We start from the raw sequence: 18410 nt of genomic DNA, 5'->3' as shown, positions 1-18410 counted from the left end.
GACAGCAGTTGAATTACTGTTTTTTATAATACAGTTTAATTACCAAAATTCTCTTGGAATTTGAGCTCAAAAATGAAGTTAATTTATAATATTTTATAGGTTTATCTAAGGACACAGACACACAATTGAATGACAGGAACTCCATTATCTACTGTGTCAGCTGAGCCACAGTAACAGCTGATGTACATGTTCTTTGCTCCTGGCTCACGATAGTTTCGGTACACTCTCGAGAACATGTTTAGACACTGTCATTGGACTGTATACCCTAGCCCTGAGATTTCCAAACCTCAGAGGAAGACTTTTTGATATAAATTACTATAAGCTGTTGTCTGTCTGATTGCCAAGAATATCACAGTATCTCACAGGAGAGCAAGCGATATTTCACACAATGACGATTCTTATTTTTAGGTACCTAGCAAGGTGAGTTTGGTCTCCAGATGCTGCGCTGTCTCCATTAACAACTCATCTCTGTTGTCAATTGCAGCTTCTGCCTCCCGACGAAAATTGGCCCATTTTTGAAAGTCATCTTCATTCAAGACCTGCATAACACAATTTAAACAGGGCTCATTTTAAATTTAAATTTAAGAGAATGATGACAACATTCTGGATCACAGAGACTTAACTCCTATCCAGGCTGGTAAAGTACTGTGTTGCCTTTAGAATAACACACACATTTCCAAAAAAAGATTACTAGAACTAATAGTAATGAGAAAAATAGACCTGCCTTCCTGTTTGTTTAAGTGGCCTACAGCTGAGGCTTAAAAACATGACCTAGAGAAATCTTGATCACACAGCCTTTAGTTGGGACTCTGGACTGGAACACAAAGTTTCTGAAGGTTGCTCTACATTTCTCCTGAGCCTGAATATGACCTATTTGTTGCACATAGACAACTTCTGTATTAAAGTATCAGGCTAAGATGTACTAACCCAGGCTGAGGGCAAGATTTTTGAAAGCTGAATGCCAAGCAAAACAGAAAAAGGTTGGCTCCCCTGTGGACTTTTTATTTCTTGCTTGGAATCGCTGAAGAGAAGGTCAGCTAGAGTTACCATAAGAGAAACAGAAATGAATGTTTTGAGGCTGACCAAAAATCCATCATCTGCTCATACTGAGGAAAAAAGAGGAAAAAAAGACTGCAGAGCAATCAAATAGAGGGACAAAAAGATGGGCTGTATCTGGCTTGTCCTCTGAAGCAGAAAGAATTATAGCCATTACATAAATCTATTGACATGTACAGAGCAAAGCTGTAAACAATATTAGGCTAACGCCCTCCTACCTTCTTAGCTATGCATAGAGTTCGTAGGCCCTCATGGGCATAGCAGTCCAGATGCTTTTGTGTTTTTTCTTTTATTCTTTTCATTCTCTTCTCTGCACGAATGTCAGCTGTGAAATACAAGGAAAAGATTCTATATTTTAAACACAGATAATTTCAGACTTAATGGCAAGAGTTGGGCATTAGAGAAAACTGGATTCCAGTATAATAGCAATTTCTTTAAAAGCTCAAGTGTTGGCTGTGCATGAGCTGAAAGCTTGCTAAAGATCCATCTTTCCTTTAAGTTAACATTACTTGGGTTTGTTTGTTTGTTTCTTTCTTTCTTTCATAATGCTATAGCACCCCGGCTGACAAGCTGAAATACAATGGTCAGACCCTTATGACAGTATTATTGCAGAGTACACAACCCACATGGGTTAGCGCTGGCAGTGAATTTTAATTAGCCCATTTCATATTCTAAGCACTACTCGGGTTAAATAAATACCTCAGTTCTGATCTGCAAGGATAACACTAGAGAAAGCTTATTCTTTTTTTATAATTCTAATGCCTAGATATACTATTTCATGCAGAAAAGGGTACTGCAAACTTCTTGTGCTTTAGAGGAGACACAACAGAAATAGCTCATAGGCTAATTACCTTTGGCAGAGTCTTCCAGCAAGTCCATTATAACAGAGTCAGCTCCTTTTGTGTAGACAACAATCTCCTTGGTTAGAGGGTGTCTCACCACTACAGACATCCTTTTCCTTACTGAGTCAAATCCCAAAGTGTAGAGGATATCGAAAGTCAGGAGTGTGCCTTGTGGCAACCGTACGGTCACCTGCTCAGGAGTTCGGGACACTAAAGTAAAACTATATGCCTGGGCAGCATAGACAAGTGCTGCCTCATCTGGGCTCTCAGCCTCATAACAAAAGTCTGTTGGCAAAGAACTGTTAGTCACAGATTTAAAAACCTCATCCAAGGAAGCACTACCAATATCTGCGCTGCCCTTGCCCTGGAGATCATCGCCTCTACTGCTCGCACAGCAGTCTTCATCGTTGTCACAGCAATCCAAGGCAGCAAGATGCTCCTCGGTGTTCTTTGCACTGAAGCTAGTACCTAGGTCTGAACTAGACTGAGATGATGAAAAAGACTGACTAAGGCTTGCTAATTTTAGCCGCTGAAATATCTGATGAATCTTCTCCAGGGTGATTCCTGAAGGTTTTATTGGTGGTGGGACTGTGACCTAGAAATATGAGAAAACCTATGATTAAAAATAAATAAATGTGAACTATAAGGTACTTTTCAAAACCTCAATATATTTTTCTGTATCTAAACAATGATAATTTGAAAATAAACTCTTTTTTTTTTTTTCCTGTTTAACTGTGGTGGGGGAATTCAATAGAGGAGTCATAGGGGAGTTTGCATCCAAATTTGATGGTGATTTGTATCTCTACCTCTGAAGAAGAGATGGAATCCAGCCCCTTGTAGTTCTGTCAATGGCCTGGGAGATCAGAGAAAACCCAGTATATTCAACATACTTCTTACAGTACGTATAATATAAAATTGAAAAGAAAAAAATGCGGATACTGTGGTAGCCGTAGCTATTCATCAGACATAAAAGGCCATGTTAGGAAGGGATATACACAGGCAGTGGAACAGTAGATATTATACAAAAGGTAAAAGAACTAGAGGAGGACTCCCAAGGAAACTGTTTTTCACCATTTCAGGTTTAACTGAACACTGCTCTATGTTGTTAAATGGAAACATAATCAATTTTCCTCATATACTTAAAGTTAGATTACCCTTTCTCTTGGCTCAGTAGCTGTGGAGACCAGGACCGTATTACAGATGGCAAGGGCAAAAAAAAAGTCAGTAAGGGATGTGGAAGGCTTCCTATGTATAAAAGGAGAAAGATTTTCAATCTGTAGTGCAGCTTCTCTCACTTGCCTCAGCAGCCTGCTGTCGGGAGTCACATCCTTTTCCTGAAAGATAAATTACTTAATGAGGATTATTCCCATTTACCCTTGTCCCCAAAGAAGAACTATCAACTTGATAGTCTCCTTTTGCCTCTTATGAAATTTATACCTGGAATTCTGCAAGGTAAATGTCTTTTGCACTTAACATCTAGGGAAGAAAGGGTACGTTTCTAAAAGCTGCATACATAGACATGGAAATTAATCATGAAATAGAAGATTATTTCAGAATTTTATTTCTTTTGAGATCTACTAGTAATCAAGAATATCTATACCGTATTGCCAAACTTTGAAGTCTCTGATTACTGAATTAAAGGGCATTCCAGATGGAAGTGGATTTGGGATCTCCCATTTCAGCATGGGAGCTGGTTGTTATTTCAACAAAGAATATGTTGTGTTTATGGCTTGGTTACAGCAGTATCACTTTTTGTTTCCAGAGTCATTTTGCTTTGCACCAAGAAAGAGAAGCTGTCTCAAACTGTTCTTTCTCAGTTTCTACAATAAATAAATAAATACGTATATAATTCATTTGTTCCTGAAATGTTACTGTAATTTTACTACCACAATCTTTCTAATCAAACCTAAACTTGCAAGCCAAACTACTTAACAATGTCACTTACCTACAATTTAATCTGATGTAGGGCTATGGGAGTATTACTTTTAATGGAAATTTCATGTTAGCGGAGTATGGTTTGGATTTAATTCAGGGCTGTATCTAAGAAGAGCTTCCAAATTTAAAAGATGTCTTCCTGTGAGCCAACAGTTTTGGATGCCTTCTTTAAGGAACTGCCAAAGTGATTTAGCTGCTTTCTAGGTCATGTCAGCTATTACCCTCTCCTCCTTCAATCTGGCACAGTTTTCCTAAGTTCCCTAAATATGTAACAGAAGTCAACCAACCACCTTCGTGGCTGTGTTGTGCTGAGCTGAATATGTTGCATTGTAACTCCCACTTGCTAAAGTGAATAGCGGTTCTTAAATCATCCTAATAATTGCAAATAAATCTACTGCTCATTTAGCAGCGCAGAGCTCAACTGAAATCCAAAGATGGAACAAGGTTCTACATTTTCTCTGCTGTAGGAGGCTCTGGTTCCTCTGGCTCGGTGCTTCCATGCTTTTTTGTTTCACATTGTAGTGGTTTAACCCCAGCCAGCAACTAAGCACTACACAGCCGCTAGGAAGAAGATTAACTCTATCCCCCATGCATATGGAGAAACATTTTAAGACTAGATGCAGTCCTTTCCCTAGCAAACTGATATATAATGAGGACAAGCCTGCTTTTTCAGTTATCTTCTCAGGTCTCTTAAAAGGAATGAGAGGCTGAAAAGTTAAGTGTCATTCTTTAGGAACCCTTTCACATTATTGCACTGCAGCAGTTGCCGTGGGTATATAGTGTGCTTGCTATGTATGGCAGCCCCAAAGAGCTGAACTGGGCAATCCCAGTGAAGAACACGTGCAGACACAACTCTCAGAACAGTTATGTTTGAATTATATTAAGTTCAAAACATGAATTATTAGAAATTCATTGACTGTTTGCCCAGCTATCCATATAATTTCCTTATGCATTGCCGCAGTCAGAATGAACCTCAAGAACCACAAATTATTACACATGTATCTCAGTCTCTCCCATCCATCATCATCCTACCCAATTTCTTTTGCATCTATATACTTAATATCTGCCTCTAGTTCATGCCAAAAATGACAATGCACTAGTAGGTATTCCACTTCAGCAGAAACTTTCTGAATTCAGAATTTTCCTCTGGAAAAATAGAAAATGTCAATTATGGCCTCAGAGACAGGCTTTAAAAACAAAATAATACAAAAGTCAGTGTTAATCAGAAAAGTTTTTCTCATTTTCTTTTTCACATTCAGTGAAAACAGGGCTGACCTGAATTTCCAGCTTTATGGAACTTCAGGAGATAAAAATTCAGACAAACAAGTCTGTTCATAGACCAGCCTGAACATATATAAAGCCAAACAAACAAACGAAAATGAAATAAAACAGTACTAATGATGATGATCAGTTAAACGTACCACCTTTTCAATGTTAGCAATTCTGCTAGTGAAAATGCTGATGTTATAAAATGGCTAGTACTATTCAGTTTTTAAGATTTCCTCATTAATTTGATAGCATTTCTTCTACTTGATGACACTAAAACCTGATGACATTAGGACAATAGAAATCTTCATGAAATGCTTCTAATAGCAAAGCACTATTTATTGGAATTGTTAAATCTAGAAGGAAATGTGTTGTCATGATCTTAATTCATAAGAACACCTAAAGGTAAACAGAGTAAATGTTAATGCTCTATCTTGTTCCAAATTTGCTCATAATTTTATATTTTTCCTACTCTTTTAAAGTTCCCTTAAGTCCTTCTGTCAACCATAGCCCTGTTGTTTTATAATACGTTATTTTATTTTTCCCTGAGAAGTTGCAGCAGCCACAAGAAACCAAGTTAATAAAGTATTCTGGCATTGTCTCCTTTTGAGTTACCCAAAGAAACCAGTAAGTTGGCAAATGCCACTTTCTAGGTTCTAAAATGAGATGGTGTCCTCTATTTGGGCTGAAGGCTGTCTCTCCAGTGGGCTAGACAGGCAGGATAAAAATCAGTTTCTGTTTTCCCAGGAGGCATGAAAGAACAGGGAAGTCTGTTCTTTTTCCAATTGCATTAGGTACTGTAGATATGGATACGTCCATGTGCAGTGGATACTTCTTACTTGGACTTCAGTAAGGCCTTTGACACTGTCCCATGTAAGATCCTCATAGACAGGCTGTTGGTGTATGGGCTGGATAAGCAGGCTACAAGGTGGACTGAGAACTGGGTGAATGGCTGGGCCCAGAGGGTGGTGATCAGCAGCGGCTGTAGGTGAGCAGAGGAGCTGGATCAGATGACCTCCAGTGGTCCCTTCCCACCTCAACCATTCTGTGATTCTGTGATGTCTGTCTCCCTCCAGATTTCTCATAAATGTTTATGACATGAATAAGTCAGTCGCTGTATTTCTCCTGGGAGATTTCTGAAGTAAAGACTATACTGGTCTTCTTTCCATTCCACATAAAACCTAAGACATAGACTGACTTTGCACATTTTTATGGTATCAATATAAACACTATAGACTTGGCAGCAAATCTCAGCTATAAGTTTCTGGAATAGCTTGAATTCATGTTCAAACAGATCTGTTCAGCTCATTCTCTAATTTTGCAAGCATAAGTGTTAATAAGTAGATCTCTATCTCTCTGTATTTATGTTTAGTAAGAGCACCAAGAGATACGATTGCTGACAATAAGCTAGGAATTTCCTTTTCCATTGTCCAAGCCCTGGTCAAGCTCCTTCCCACTGAACAGACTTTGCCATTGAATTTTTGGAAGCTGTAACTGGACTTAAGATTCATCATTTCTGATGGACTGCACAAATTGCATGTAAGGAGGCTCCACAAACTGCCATGGATCATGAAGACTACGGACAAAAATACTGGAAGGGGCAAAGCCAGAGGGTAAGCCCTAGGAGTTAGGCTCTGCACCGTACCGGTGTTACTTTTACTCCAGAAAAGACAAGCAATGCTACTTAGTTATTCTTCTAGGATCTGCAGGCTCCAGTTTAATTAACTTTATCAAATGCCATGCAAAACCCATCATCCTCATCTCTATCTCAGAGATGCACTGAGATGAACATGTTAATTGGAAAGAGCTTCTTGGATTTCAGCAAAACATCAAAACTTGTCAAGCAGAGAGCACTCTCACAAACAGGCAGGCTGAAATACGTTCTGTAGCTGCAGAGCTTCCTAATTGCAGAACTGCTCAGAATACTGAGACAAAGTTCAAACATGCTGATCTGCAGGCACAATCAATTACCACTGGAGAAATGCACTTAAAATACCATATGCAACCTGCTTATCACTGATTCACGTAAGGCTGATTGAGAGTAAGTAAATTTTGTGATCACTGTATAGATAATTTTCCTTTAAAAACTGTTCACATATAAATTTGACATTTGAAAATTATTATCTTTTGTTTGGCACAGTTACTTTCCAATTAAACTCTTTACATTTTGTAGGATACTATTATGTTAACAGCCCTCTTGCTTTAAAATGCTTTTCTTGGCAACAGTCCTGACATGCAGGTGCTCATAGCAGATGCTGTGCTAACCCTTACCCAAAACCCACCGTGTCTTCTCAGCAGTACAAAGTTCTTCAATTTTACTGTTACCTGGGGCTACCAGTTTTCATGAATAGTTTCATGTGGCTGGCATATCAACCCTTGGAAACTTGACATTTATTAAGAAAAAAGCCAGCAACAACAAATTGCACAAGGCCAGCTACTGGCCTTTGGACTTTACATTGTTTATTATGTAAAAAGCAGGTTTTTTTTTTCTCTTGCATTTTGTTGATCTGAAAAAGCCGAGTCTCACAATTTCGTAGTGAGGCTGTGTTGGACGATCATTGACTGCCACTGAATACTTCAAAACTTCTATTTTAACAGAGCCATTTATCCAGAAGGGCTCTGCAAGCTTTAAGTTAATCAATTTAAATAGCAATCTTTGTGTCTTCAATCACACATTGTTCAAAGATGGCTTTTTCTTAAGAAAATTTGAGTACTGAGGTACACTCAGGCTCATGATACTGTCTGTATAACTGGAGTACTCAAGATGCTTCAGATTTGTAGCAGAGTACAAATGCATCAGACAGGGTGATGTAAGTTACAAAGGGCAGGAACCAGACAGACATGGAAAATTTTACTATCCCCATTTTATTAATAGGGAATTGGCTTGTCTGGTAAAGAAAGATGCTGTTATGCATCATTTGAAGGATATGAACATACAGGACAGCCTCTGGGCAATACCTAAGTGTCTCCATTTTTACTACATCTTCATATTTGTCATAGAGGTTAAACAATTTATCCAGATAGAGTGACACCTATTAGCAGTGAGGGCTGGTTATTTCCATGACAGCAGCTTAATCTTCCTCTACAAAGGAGATGTTTGATACTAGTTCCTCTGATGTTGCTTTTATAGTGGAAAAAAATAACATGGCAGTTTATTTATAGAAGAAAGCAAAGAGGCCTGGCAGTAAAAAGCATAATTGGGGAAATATACTGGCAAGAAATTCCTTTGCCACACTTCAAAAGTCATGACCCATGGGTTCTCAACATCCCATGAGGACTGGGCTGGAAAATGCTAGGATAACAACTGACAAAGCCTCCACATTCCAAGAACAGGAGGAGTACTGACTGATACATACTACATGACAGAGGAACCGAAGGATCTTATAATGCACTCAAATAAATAAAGTTCTGAGAATTGTGTACTTATTAGATTTTTTTAAAAACCCCCAAGATTCGGAAGCATTTTCCAGGCATTTAATTTTAATTGGAATTCTAATTTTTAAAGTGCTTGACTTTCTCCTAGAGTCCATAAAAGCCTTTTCTGAAATGTCTGTTAAAAAACTTCCAAGAAGAAAAAAAACTTTAATTAGGTTGTGTTAGATTTTGGGAAGTTTCAGATCTAAAACTCAGTTGAGTCTAAGATTTTCCTGAACTGCAATGAAGACGTGCTTCCAAGTCAAGTCATGTACTTCTCTGCCTCAAGGTGAGGCAGAGACTGCCTAGCTCCTGAAGGGGGACAAGGCTCTTCAACATCTTACAGAGTTGAACATCTTGCAGGGTGTAGGACCTTATTCTGATAAGCCCTTTTGGTGTAATTTATATTATCTTTGTGGGAAGTGTTGATTTCTTTTTTTTTTTTTTCCTTGAAAAAGACAACAGTTATCTTTTGACGCACTGACAGACTCCCAGAACTGCTCTGGAGAGTGCTGCTTAGCCATTTTGCACAGCGCAGGGGTGGATGAACTTTGTTTAACAGAGACAGTATGTTGCAGTGCTGGTAGCAGGAGTAGTTTATGGCTTTCTGAGCTGTGTTCAAACTCAGACTTCAAACCCATACCTTCTTCCCAACCATCATCTCCTAGGAGGACCTGTACTTCCTGATTCTGCAAAGCCAGGCCCCAGACTCATGTCCCTAGCTCCTCTTCCACAACCACAGCCCAGAATCCCCACCTCACTTACCCTGGAATTTTAGTGTGCCAGAACAGTACAAAAGCTCATTCCCCTTTGTGCAAAGGGCCTCTTGCTGTTATGAACCTCAACCTCAATCCTTGGACCTCAAATTCATGTCTTCTTCCTATCAAACAACGATCACAAAAACTCACCTGTGTGCCCTGTGCTGGGTTTGGCGGGGATAGAGTTAATTTGCTTCACAGAAGCTGATATGGGGCTGTGTTTTGGATTTGTGCTGGAAACAGTGCTGATAACACACGGATGGTTTAGTTATTGTTGAGAAGCGCTCACGCAGAGCCAAGGCCTTTTCTGCCTCTCACCCCACCCCACCAGTGAGCAGGCTGGGGGGGCACAAGGAACTGGGAGGGGACACAGCCAGGACAGCTGACCCCAACTGACCCCAGGGGTATCCCACACAGTATGATGTCATGCTCAGCAATAAAAAGCTGGGGGAAGAAGGAGGAAGGGGGGTACATTCAGAGCGATGGCATTTGTCTTCCCAAGTCACCATTACACGTGATGGAGCTCTGCTTTCCTGGGGGTGGCTGAAACCCTGCCTGCCGGTGGGAGGGAGGGAATGAATTCCCTGTTCTGCTTTGCTTGCGTGTGTGGCTTTTGCTTTCCCTGTTAAACTGTCTTTATCTCAGCCCACGAGTTTTCTCACTTTTACCCTTCCGATTCTCTCCCCCATCCCACCAGGGGGGAGCAAGTGAGTGAGTGTCTGGGTGGGACTCAGTTTCTGGCTGAGCTTAAACTGCAACACTGCCCCACTTGTCTGCTGCAGTCTTTGATACAAGGACCCAGGTTCCCAACCCCCCACCTCACTCCCCCCGACTGCAGCCTGCACACTACACTCAACCAACACTTTGTCTCCCCCTTCCCTCTCTTCACTCCACCAGGGCTCAGATTTCTCCTGTCCACTTGTGGGCTTCCCATCACAAAATGCACCAGAGAGGAGAACTCCTTAAAATGTATTAGCTCAGTCTGCTTGTACTCACAATGGTACTGCTGAATGCCACTTGAGACTGGTTGCTGTCGCAACGACCGAGAGACCTCTTCCTTGCATGCCCCTGAAAATGAGCTCTAGCACTCTGGCACCTCCTTAAAGGTCTCATCGTGCTCTGCTTGTAAGTGGCTGGTCTCTCAATATTGATGGGAGGGAGAGTGAAGTGTTGAAGTTTTGCAAAGTCCTCATCATCTAAATCCAACTCTTTGTGGGTTTCCAGGCGCCTGGCTGTAAAAAGAGAAAAATGAAACCTCACCTCTTCGTCTGGTTTTTTGCATTGCTCAGGAATTCCTTGGTAGGTTAAAAAAAGGGAAACAAACTAAACCAAAGCCAAAGCATCTCAAAAGCCAGCACCAGGAAACCTTCAGTATGTACTTCAGTTTATGGCAACTCCCACTCTCCAATGTTTATTATTGCAAGAAAACAAAAATGTGTTTTCAAGGTGATCAGTCACTTTTATGAACTTCTGCTAATGCTTGGTCTCTTTAGCTACACTTTGTAGTTGACTGGAACAGGAGAGTGAAATATGGTAATTCACAAATTTGCAAATGCTTTCAGTCACAGACCACAGACATCTTTTTGGCAGCTGCTTGCCAGCTTAATAAAATCCTTCGCACTATGTAGAGAGAGAAAATAGTGACCAAGAGTGAGCCTGAGTCAAACTCCCAGATTCAGAGCACCGAATGCCAAGAGATTTCAGATAGGGACTGCAGCTAGGGTCGACTCCAGAAAATGTGTAGCTGTACCTTTCATATCACGCAGATGACTATGGTAATTACTTTTGGACCCACTGAGTTTAATTACTAACTAATCTCAGTTTGTGAGCTTATAAAAGGTTGGCTGGCATTAATTTAGAAATGGAAGGGAAAATGTTCTCTTTGCACTCTCAAGTGGGTACTGAATGCAGGGCAAAGCCTGAGATGCCTGCAGAAGAAACTGGAAAACCTTTCCTGTCTGACTTCTGAATCATTTAAAACACCTTCATTTTCATGAATCTCCATAACACGAGTCCCTCACAAAATGGAGACAAATCCACAAAGCTCTACATTCAGTCAGAGGGCTCAGTAGATTTAAATACTAATATTTAAATTAATAACATTTTGTTACTCAGAGAGAAAAGTAAGCATCTCTCACCATTTTCCTGATGTGAAAACTCAATTCCACCAACAGTACAGCGTCGGAATACCATTTTGTTTTCTGTTAGAGTCCCTGTTTTGTCTGAGAAGATATACTGGATTTGTCCAAGATCTTCAGTAATGTTTAGGGCACGGCACTGTATAGGCAAATCTGCTTCTTCATCATACAGGTCAATGTCATTGTGAATTAAGAAGACTTGGCCCAACTTGACTAACTCAATGGACACATAAAGAGAAATAGGGATTAAAACCTGAAAGAGAGATGAAAGTCTCAGTAAGGGGTGAGACAAGTCTTATTGCTTCCTGTCAGCAATGTCCAGGCACAGGTATATGAACAATTTTCAGAGAAACTGTTCTTTCTAGAGATGTATTGTAGACTGAACAATAACAATTCAGGGAAAAAAAAAAACCCATGCTGCACACAACAGCAATGGATAAACAGGGACAATAAGCGGCCAATTTAAGACAAGGTTCCTGGGTCTTTCAGAGGATGCTCTTACAAAGCACGTTTTCTGGACTGAGGAGCATGCTTGCTCTTACCCTCCTGAAGCTCTGAAAGGATGCACTAGCACAGACGAACTCTTAACGTAACACAGTTTCACAAGCAATTGCTTTGCATGCAACACTTCCTAGCCACTAGCTTCCGTGCCCTGAAATAATAATGAATTCTTAAGATGCACAAATATTCTGTTTCAGTAATGAGGAATAATCCCCCTAAGGAATCTCTGAGAAGCTCCAAAAGTTATCTTCACATTTCATTCATATTAAAGAAAATCTGTCTGCTTAAATCTGAGCAGTTTCATCAAGAAATCTAAAAAGCAAATGTGATTTTTCCCCCATCCCATAAAATGTTCTCTCCCAATTAGTCTTAATCAGACTCAGATATATGAGCATCCTACTTCTAATTCAGCTTCTTTCCTAAACCAGCTGAACCATACCTAGTAATTATTCCCCACTGGCAAAAATGACAATTTTTGTTTCACTGTTTTCCTGACATATTAAGTGGCATTCTTATTTGGGAATTCTGGACATAGGCAGGGAAAAAAAAAAAAGCTGACATTTGGATGTAAACATCCTCTTCATTGCATATGCTAGAGATTCTGGAGTTATTTAAAGATATATGTCCTTCCTATCTATATCCTTGTGGGGTTTCAACAGCAAGAAAGAAAAATCTGCAGTTAGAAAATAAAAAGAAAAAAAAGAAGATTCATTATTTCACACTTGGATGATTTGAAACACTCCTAGCAAAATTTTCAAATAGGATTAAGAAGGTACTGCACAGCTATTAGTTGATATTAATTGTTCATTTGTGATTATACACAGTTTTGAATAGCTTCTTCCTTGGAGGTAACAGAGAGGTTTTTGTCTTTTACCTGCAACAGGATTATCATTGTCAAGAACATGTAGAAACCGGCAAGAACTGGAGACAGAAAATTGCCATTCTCATCTGGGACTTCATAAGGTGGATGCTCTGAGAAGTTTCCAGTCCAAATGCCATGCCCTGTAGCAATGATACACAGCACTGAAATGCATGGAGCAGGAAGGTGATTGACAAAGCTTCTGAAATTTGCAATATGGACTGCTATGATAATTAAAAAGAAAGAACATTTCCAAAGCAACTGTCCCCAAGCAATGCTGTAAATCTATTGGATAATGTAAAGTATATGCAAAGCTCTGTAGCACATGCATATAATTGATATTCTGGAAATGAGTGGTCATGGATATTTTTATTCACTTCTCCTTCAGCAGGGGTCCCCCAGGGCTCGTAGCTCTGCTCAGAGCTCTCCTCACTCTGTCTCACTGCTGGAGGACTCCATCTCTACCAACTATTGTTAAAAATCCTCAGCGCTGATGACTCCCATTCATCGTTCTAACAGAAACAAACCTTATAACCTTTATGTAGACTGAAACCTTTCTTATCCTTCCTGACCATTCTTGATTTCCATCTGTCTGTTAGAGTTGACAAACCCACCATAATTCAGTCTGGGCAGTTCATTTTTATGTACCCTTCAATTAAGTCATACCCAAACCTGCTTCTTCCCCATGTCTTAAATATCAGTAGATCTCATGGCACTACTACAACAAAGCCTCCGGTTCAGGACTTGCCAACATCCCATCATGATTACTTTACCACCTTTCATGCTGTCTTTACTGATATAAACTTTGCTCAAGGATGTTACTATATTTACAGCATCAGAAACTTCATACAGAGCTAGGACAAACAATTCAGTTTCCCTCATTGCATCATTGCTACAGATGCCTTTTACCTGCCAAAACCCTCTATTAGCCCACTTCTCATATCCAGCTCTGATAAGACTTGTATTAGTACCAATTAAGCAAGCAGTTATTTTGCAGCATCTGCCTACTAAAATGCTGCCAAAGGAATTCAAATTATTTCAGCAATATTTTCTGGCTGCTAGAGAACACAATCACATCTGAGCAAGGACAATTATGCTCTACAAGCCACTCCTTACCCCAATTTTTCACCGAGTACAAGAAAAATACTGATAACCCATCCACCAGTGATATTTCGTCCTGGAACCCTACATTCAGACAAGGTTGCAAAGCAACAACTCATGGTAGAGCTATGGGATGTTTTGAATGGATGAAAGCTAATGGACTTGTTACTGTTTTACATGTTTCATTTAGACTATGAACATTTTTTTTTTAACTTGAGCAGATAAATTGTTTTTTAAATGCTGATTTTTTTCATCTGAGACCACTTTAAACCTTAAATTAAAGGGCTTTATTACTCAAGGGCCCTGACATACCAGACAAAGACAAGTCTCTAAATCCACATGACAGCAGCCAGAGAACAAGGAAAGTAAAGTCTCTCTCTCCTTCACACAGAGCTCAGTTGTCAAACTGAAATCCCATGCCAAAAAAGTCCACTGCAACATGAAGCAGCAAAATTAAAAAAGCGATTAAGTCAGTTCTATTGTTCATCTTTCTGGATGGCCCTTCCTTCTAATGGCATGACACTGACGGCTGGCTGGTGTGTCACAGCACATGTCTCCAGGGCAGGTTCAGGAAAACTTGACAGGGCCACAGGATTTGACTTTGTCACTACAAAACTAATTCAGAGCAGTAGCACTAAGAAAGTTATCACCTGAGATGGAATCGATTAAAAAGAAAAGGGGCTTTGAACACAAAGCGCTCACGGGAGCCTCGGTTATCCCTTTAAAGTAGTGACCCATTCAAAAGTCAGTGGGCTTAAATTTTGGTCCCTTCCTCGGGTTTAGGAGAACATATTAATTCTGACCTGCCTGGGACAGATCACAATCCGAGCTGGAAGGCAAACAGGTGCTTACGTGCAGTGAAGGTGATATTTTTGAGGTTACCAGTCTAGTAAACTCCAGTCAGCTAAGCCCAGCTACCACATTCAGGTGTGCTCGTGTGAAGGGAGGCACTGCAAGGCCCCCAGGAAAATGCCGGCTGTTCCTGCCTAAACAATTAATCCATCTCACAGCGTGCTGCAAAGGGGCTTTTGAGACGGAAGGTAGCTGCGGAGACTGTAAACTGGATGAATTAGTCACATGCAGCTCATGAGCTACAAATTGGGTAATTCTGGCTGATATCACCCCTGAACAGAGGAAGGTGTTACTGAAATGAAGGTAAAGCCACACCATTTTACTTCTGTTGTTACACACAAGGAGCAAACATCCACTCGGCAGCACATCTCAATCAGCAAGTGCTGACTCCTATAATGCATTAAGCCAGTGGCTTTCACTTGCTTGCTTTACACATATTTTACTACAGTGGAGATGGGTCTTATGTGAGATGTTTATAGCCATGGCTGAGTTTTCTTCAATCTGAATTGCTCAGATTTCCCATTTTAACTTGTCTATTGGAAAGATCAGAGACCATAAAGACCCTGAGAGCACAAAGACCCCAAGAGCACTGAGCTCTGGTTCTGATCTCACTGATGCCTAGAAGGTCAATTTTAACCACCATTTAGAAAAAAGCAATGAAACAGAAGAAGATTTTTGTCAGTGCTTCGTACCTACAGCTCCAACAAGACACATCACGAACAGGAGTCCCACACATAAGAAAATGTCCATATTCATCCGTCGTTCTATCTTGCTGCGCTTGTAACGAGGACCATTGTTATTCAGCATGGCCTTAGTTTCATGTCCTTCAAAACACAAATGGATATCATCATGTTTATGTAATTTTGTAGTTTTTTTGTTTTTTTTTTTACTATTTCTCTTGCAACATGAGGACAGGATGCTCATGGCTAATGTTAATTTGACTCTAGTTTCATTCAGTAATGCTATTGCCCAACTTCTCATTTGACTGAATAGCAGAATATATCAGAGACTAAATCTAGAGGTTTACAAAAGACCTCCATTATACTACAGGTTTCAGCTGTTATATACATTTTACTTTCCCAAAGACAGCAGATTCAGTAGGATCACAAGGTTTATATAAATATTCAAAAGCCAAATCTCCTTGAGAATAAAAGGAAAAAGAAAAATAATATTATATTTTAAATTTTAAAAACAACTTGATTACGTGCTATACAGATTCCTGAAACCTACATTTGAATATTTTTTAGTAGCTATTTAAAAGCCACTGGACACATTTCATGTATTAACTTAAATAAAATGCAACATGTCAGATCCAGCAGTGAAAGACACTAATGTTATTTAGTTTTTCGCTATGTAGTTGTAAAGTGCTAACAAAACAGTAGGACGAGAAATAAAAAATCCTTAAAACTTACTGAATTAGAATTGAGCTGGTATATTTGTAATGGAAAAAGAGGAGTGCTGTAAGAAGCCAAGAAGCAGAAATTGCTTTTTCTATTCTGTTAATATTATCTAAACTGTGGCTCCACAATTGGGATATCTGGATACCATCTGTTGCTATATTAAATGGTATCTTCTATGTTTATTTCTACAGTGCTTTTCCCTGAAAATACAGACCCTGCAGGCTTGTATTTAGTTTTCATTTGTATGTGCATGATGCGTGAGAGGGACCGTTTTCCACATTACCCTTTGGCTTTCTTTGGGGAAGTGATTTGAACCAAAAGCTGGAAGTTAGGTGTGATTCAATCATGCCTGCTGGATTCATTCCAGGTTTACATCAAAGGTTATTAATTGAGGCAGAGTGCAAGAGAGAAAATTACTCTCCAGCCTTATGTTCAGGACATTCACTCAAGAGCTGGGACTCTTGGCTTCCTGTTGCAATGAATATGTAATTATCTACACAACCTGGAGTTATGTCGGTGGGACCAGATTATACTACCCTTGCTCCTTCCTTTCCAAATCATGCCTATGCACATGCCCACTTGTTCCACACAGTCAGGTATTCAGGGTACAACTTGTGAAGCAGAAGATGTGTGTTCACTCCCATACAGGCAGAACTGAGAACAAAACCCAAGTCATCCCTTCGGTGAACAAATGCCCTAACCACTGAGCTACACTGAAGAGGAGGGCACTGATGCCTGCACTTCTGTTCCTCTGGCAGCTGTGTGAATCTTGTTCCTCACTTTTGTTTTATGTCAGGCTTAATGGAATACTTTGTGTTGAAAACAAAACAAGATAAAAACCTCTACTCCCTCCCAGAATATCCTCAAGGAAATATTGGTGGCTTTATTTCAGGAAGAAAATGGAAAGAGATTTCTTTCCAAATACCAGCTCTATCATTCCCTTCCACTTCAGCTGTCCAACAGGAAAAGGACACATCTGCAACACAGACATCCCCTTGCAAGAAATAAAATATCAGAAATAAGAGGAACAAATTATTTTGTTCTCCTCTAGTCTTCACAGTTTCATATGCGTTGCAGCACAGCACCTCACCTGCGACCCCACTAGTACCTTGTCTCTCTGTTTGTGGATGCTGATGGGCTTATCTAAAACTTCATTCTGGTGCTTTATTATTTGAAAAGCATATAATTCTTGCTGCTGTCCCTATCAAAATGAGAAAACAACATTGTCTGTCGCTCTGTAACAAGGTTTTTGTGCATTAGCGCTATTGCTTTGTGTAGAACCATTTGGATAGCCATGAAAAGTATAACTGTACCTGGGGCAGATGAGAACTGCACAGGCTAAACAACCGCAGTAAGCGATGGCCGTACTCTTCACAAAGGCTTCCATTAGAAAGTAAGTTCGAGGAGTAATAGAGTTATAAAAATGGAGAATGTGCCATCTCATTATGTGACTGATCTTGATTGTTCAGAAAAGGTCACAGACCATGATTAAAAGCCAGAGTATAATCAATGTCAAAGAACCCTAGAAATTAAGCTGGTACTGGCTCAAGTGAGTCTAATTTTAGAAGAAAAAGAATAGACTTTTTTACTGACATTAACAATAAGATGTCAGTTGGAAATTGAATTGAAAACTTACTCAGATCAAATGCACCGTATCTTGATAATGACTTTAAAACTCCAACCTTTGCTACACCTTAAGCAACATCAACAGAGATCCACATTAGGATCTGTGCTGGTGGTCAAAGGAAAATACTGGGAAATCTTGACTAAAGAGAAGAAAAATAGGAATCCTAAACAGGAGAAGGGAAGACAAGTTACTCCAGTTCTATAGAGAATGATCCCTACAGAGATTTTTATACCGTAGTTACTTCCAAAAAACATGAGTGATGAGTTTGTCTCTTCTTGTCTGTCTGGTAGGCACCATCCTTACATGAGGTGATCAGAGATGAAGGCAATGAAAGACCCACAAAGTGAAGGCTACTTTGGAAACATATGGGAGCTATAGTAATTTAAGGTCCACTTCTGTGGTAATGAAATAAAATGGTCAGTTGTCAGGTAAAATAATCTGGATTGTGGAGATTAAGATAAATGACTCTTGCAAAGATGGGGACTTCTATTTTCTCTTAGGTGGCTTGGCCTTGAACCCCTTGCTGCTGATTAGACATAAGACAGGTGATATGCCTCTACTGGAAAAATAAAATAACCAATAATGGAATTAATTGTTGTGTTTAAATTCACTTTTATTTAATCTACAAAAAAAAGAGGGTAGCTGATACAACCTTTCTGAC

General features: G+C 39.7%; 1 protein-coding gene across 1 annotated transcript in view; it reads right to left on the bottom strand.

Moving 5' to 3' along the window:
* Positions 1-18410, bottom strand: part of ATP10B (ATPase phospholipid transporting 10B (putative)) — a 58562-nt gene that overhangs the window by 18620 nt on the left and 21532 nt on the right. Inside the window, exons 6-13 of the mRNA XM_035902481.1 lie at positions 15415-15546; positions 12785-12912; positions 11410-11662; positions 10268-10503; positions 3053-3232; positions 1908-2493; positions 1275-1381; positions 413-539 (exon numbers count right to left, since the gene is read on the bottom strand). Of these exons, the coding sequence (XP_035758374.1) occupies positions 413-539; positions 1275-1381; positions 1908-2493; positions 3053-3232; positions 10268-10503; positions 11410-11662; positions 12785-12912; positions 15415-15546 (1749 nt within the window). The remainder of the gene's footprint in view (positions 1-412; positions 540-1274; positions 1382-1907; positions 2494-3052; positions 3233-10267; positions 10504-11409; positions 11663-12784; positions 12913-15414; positions 15547-18410) is intronic.

This window comes from Egretta garzetta, unplaced genomic scaffold, assembly GCF_000687185.1.
Source record: "Egretta garzetta isolate BGI_Z169 unplaced genomic scaffold, ASM68718v1 scaffold209, whole genome shotgun sequence".
In the NCBI taxonomy this organism is placed as follows: domain Eukaryota; kingdom Metazoa; phylum Chordata; class Aves; order Pelecaniformes; family Ardeidae; genus Egretta; species Egretta garzetta.
The sequence above is the reverse complement of the archived record's forward strand: the minus strand, read 5'-3'. Positions and strand labels throughout refer to the sequence as shown.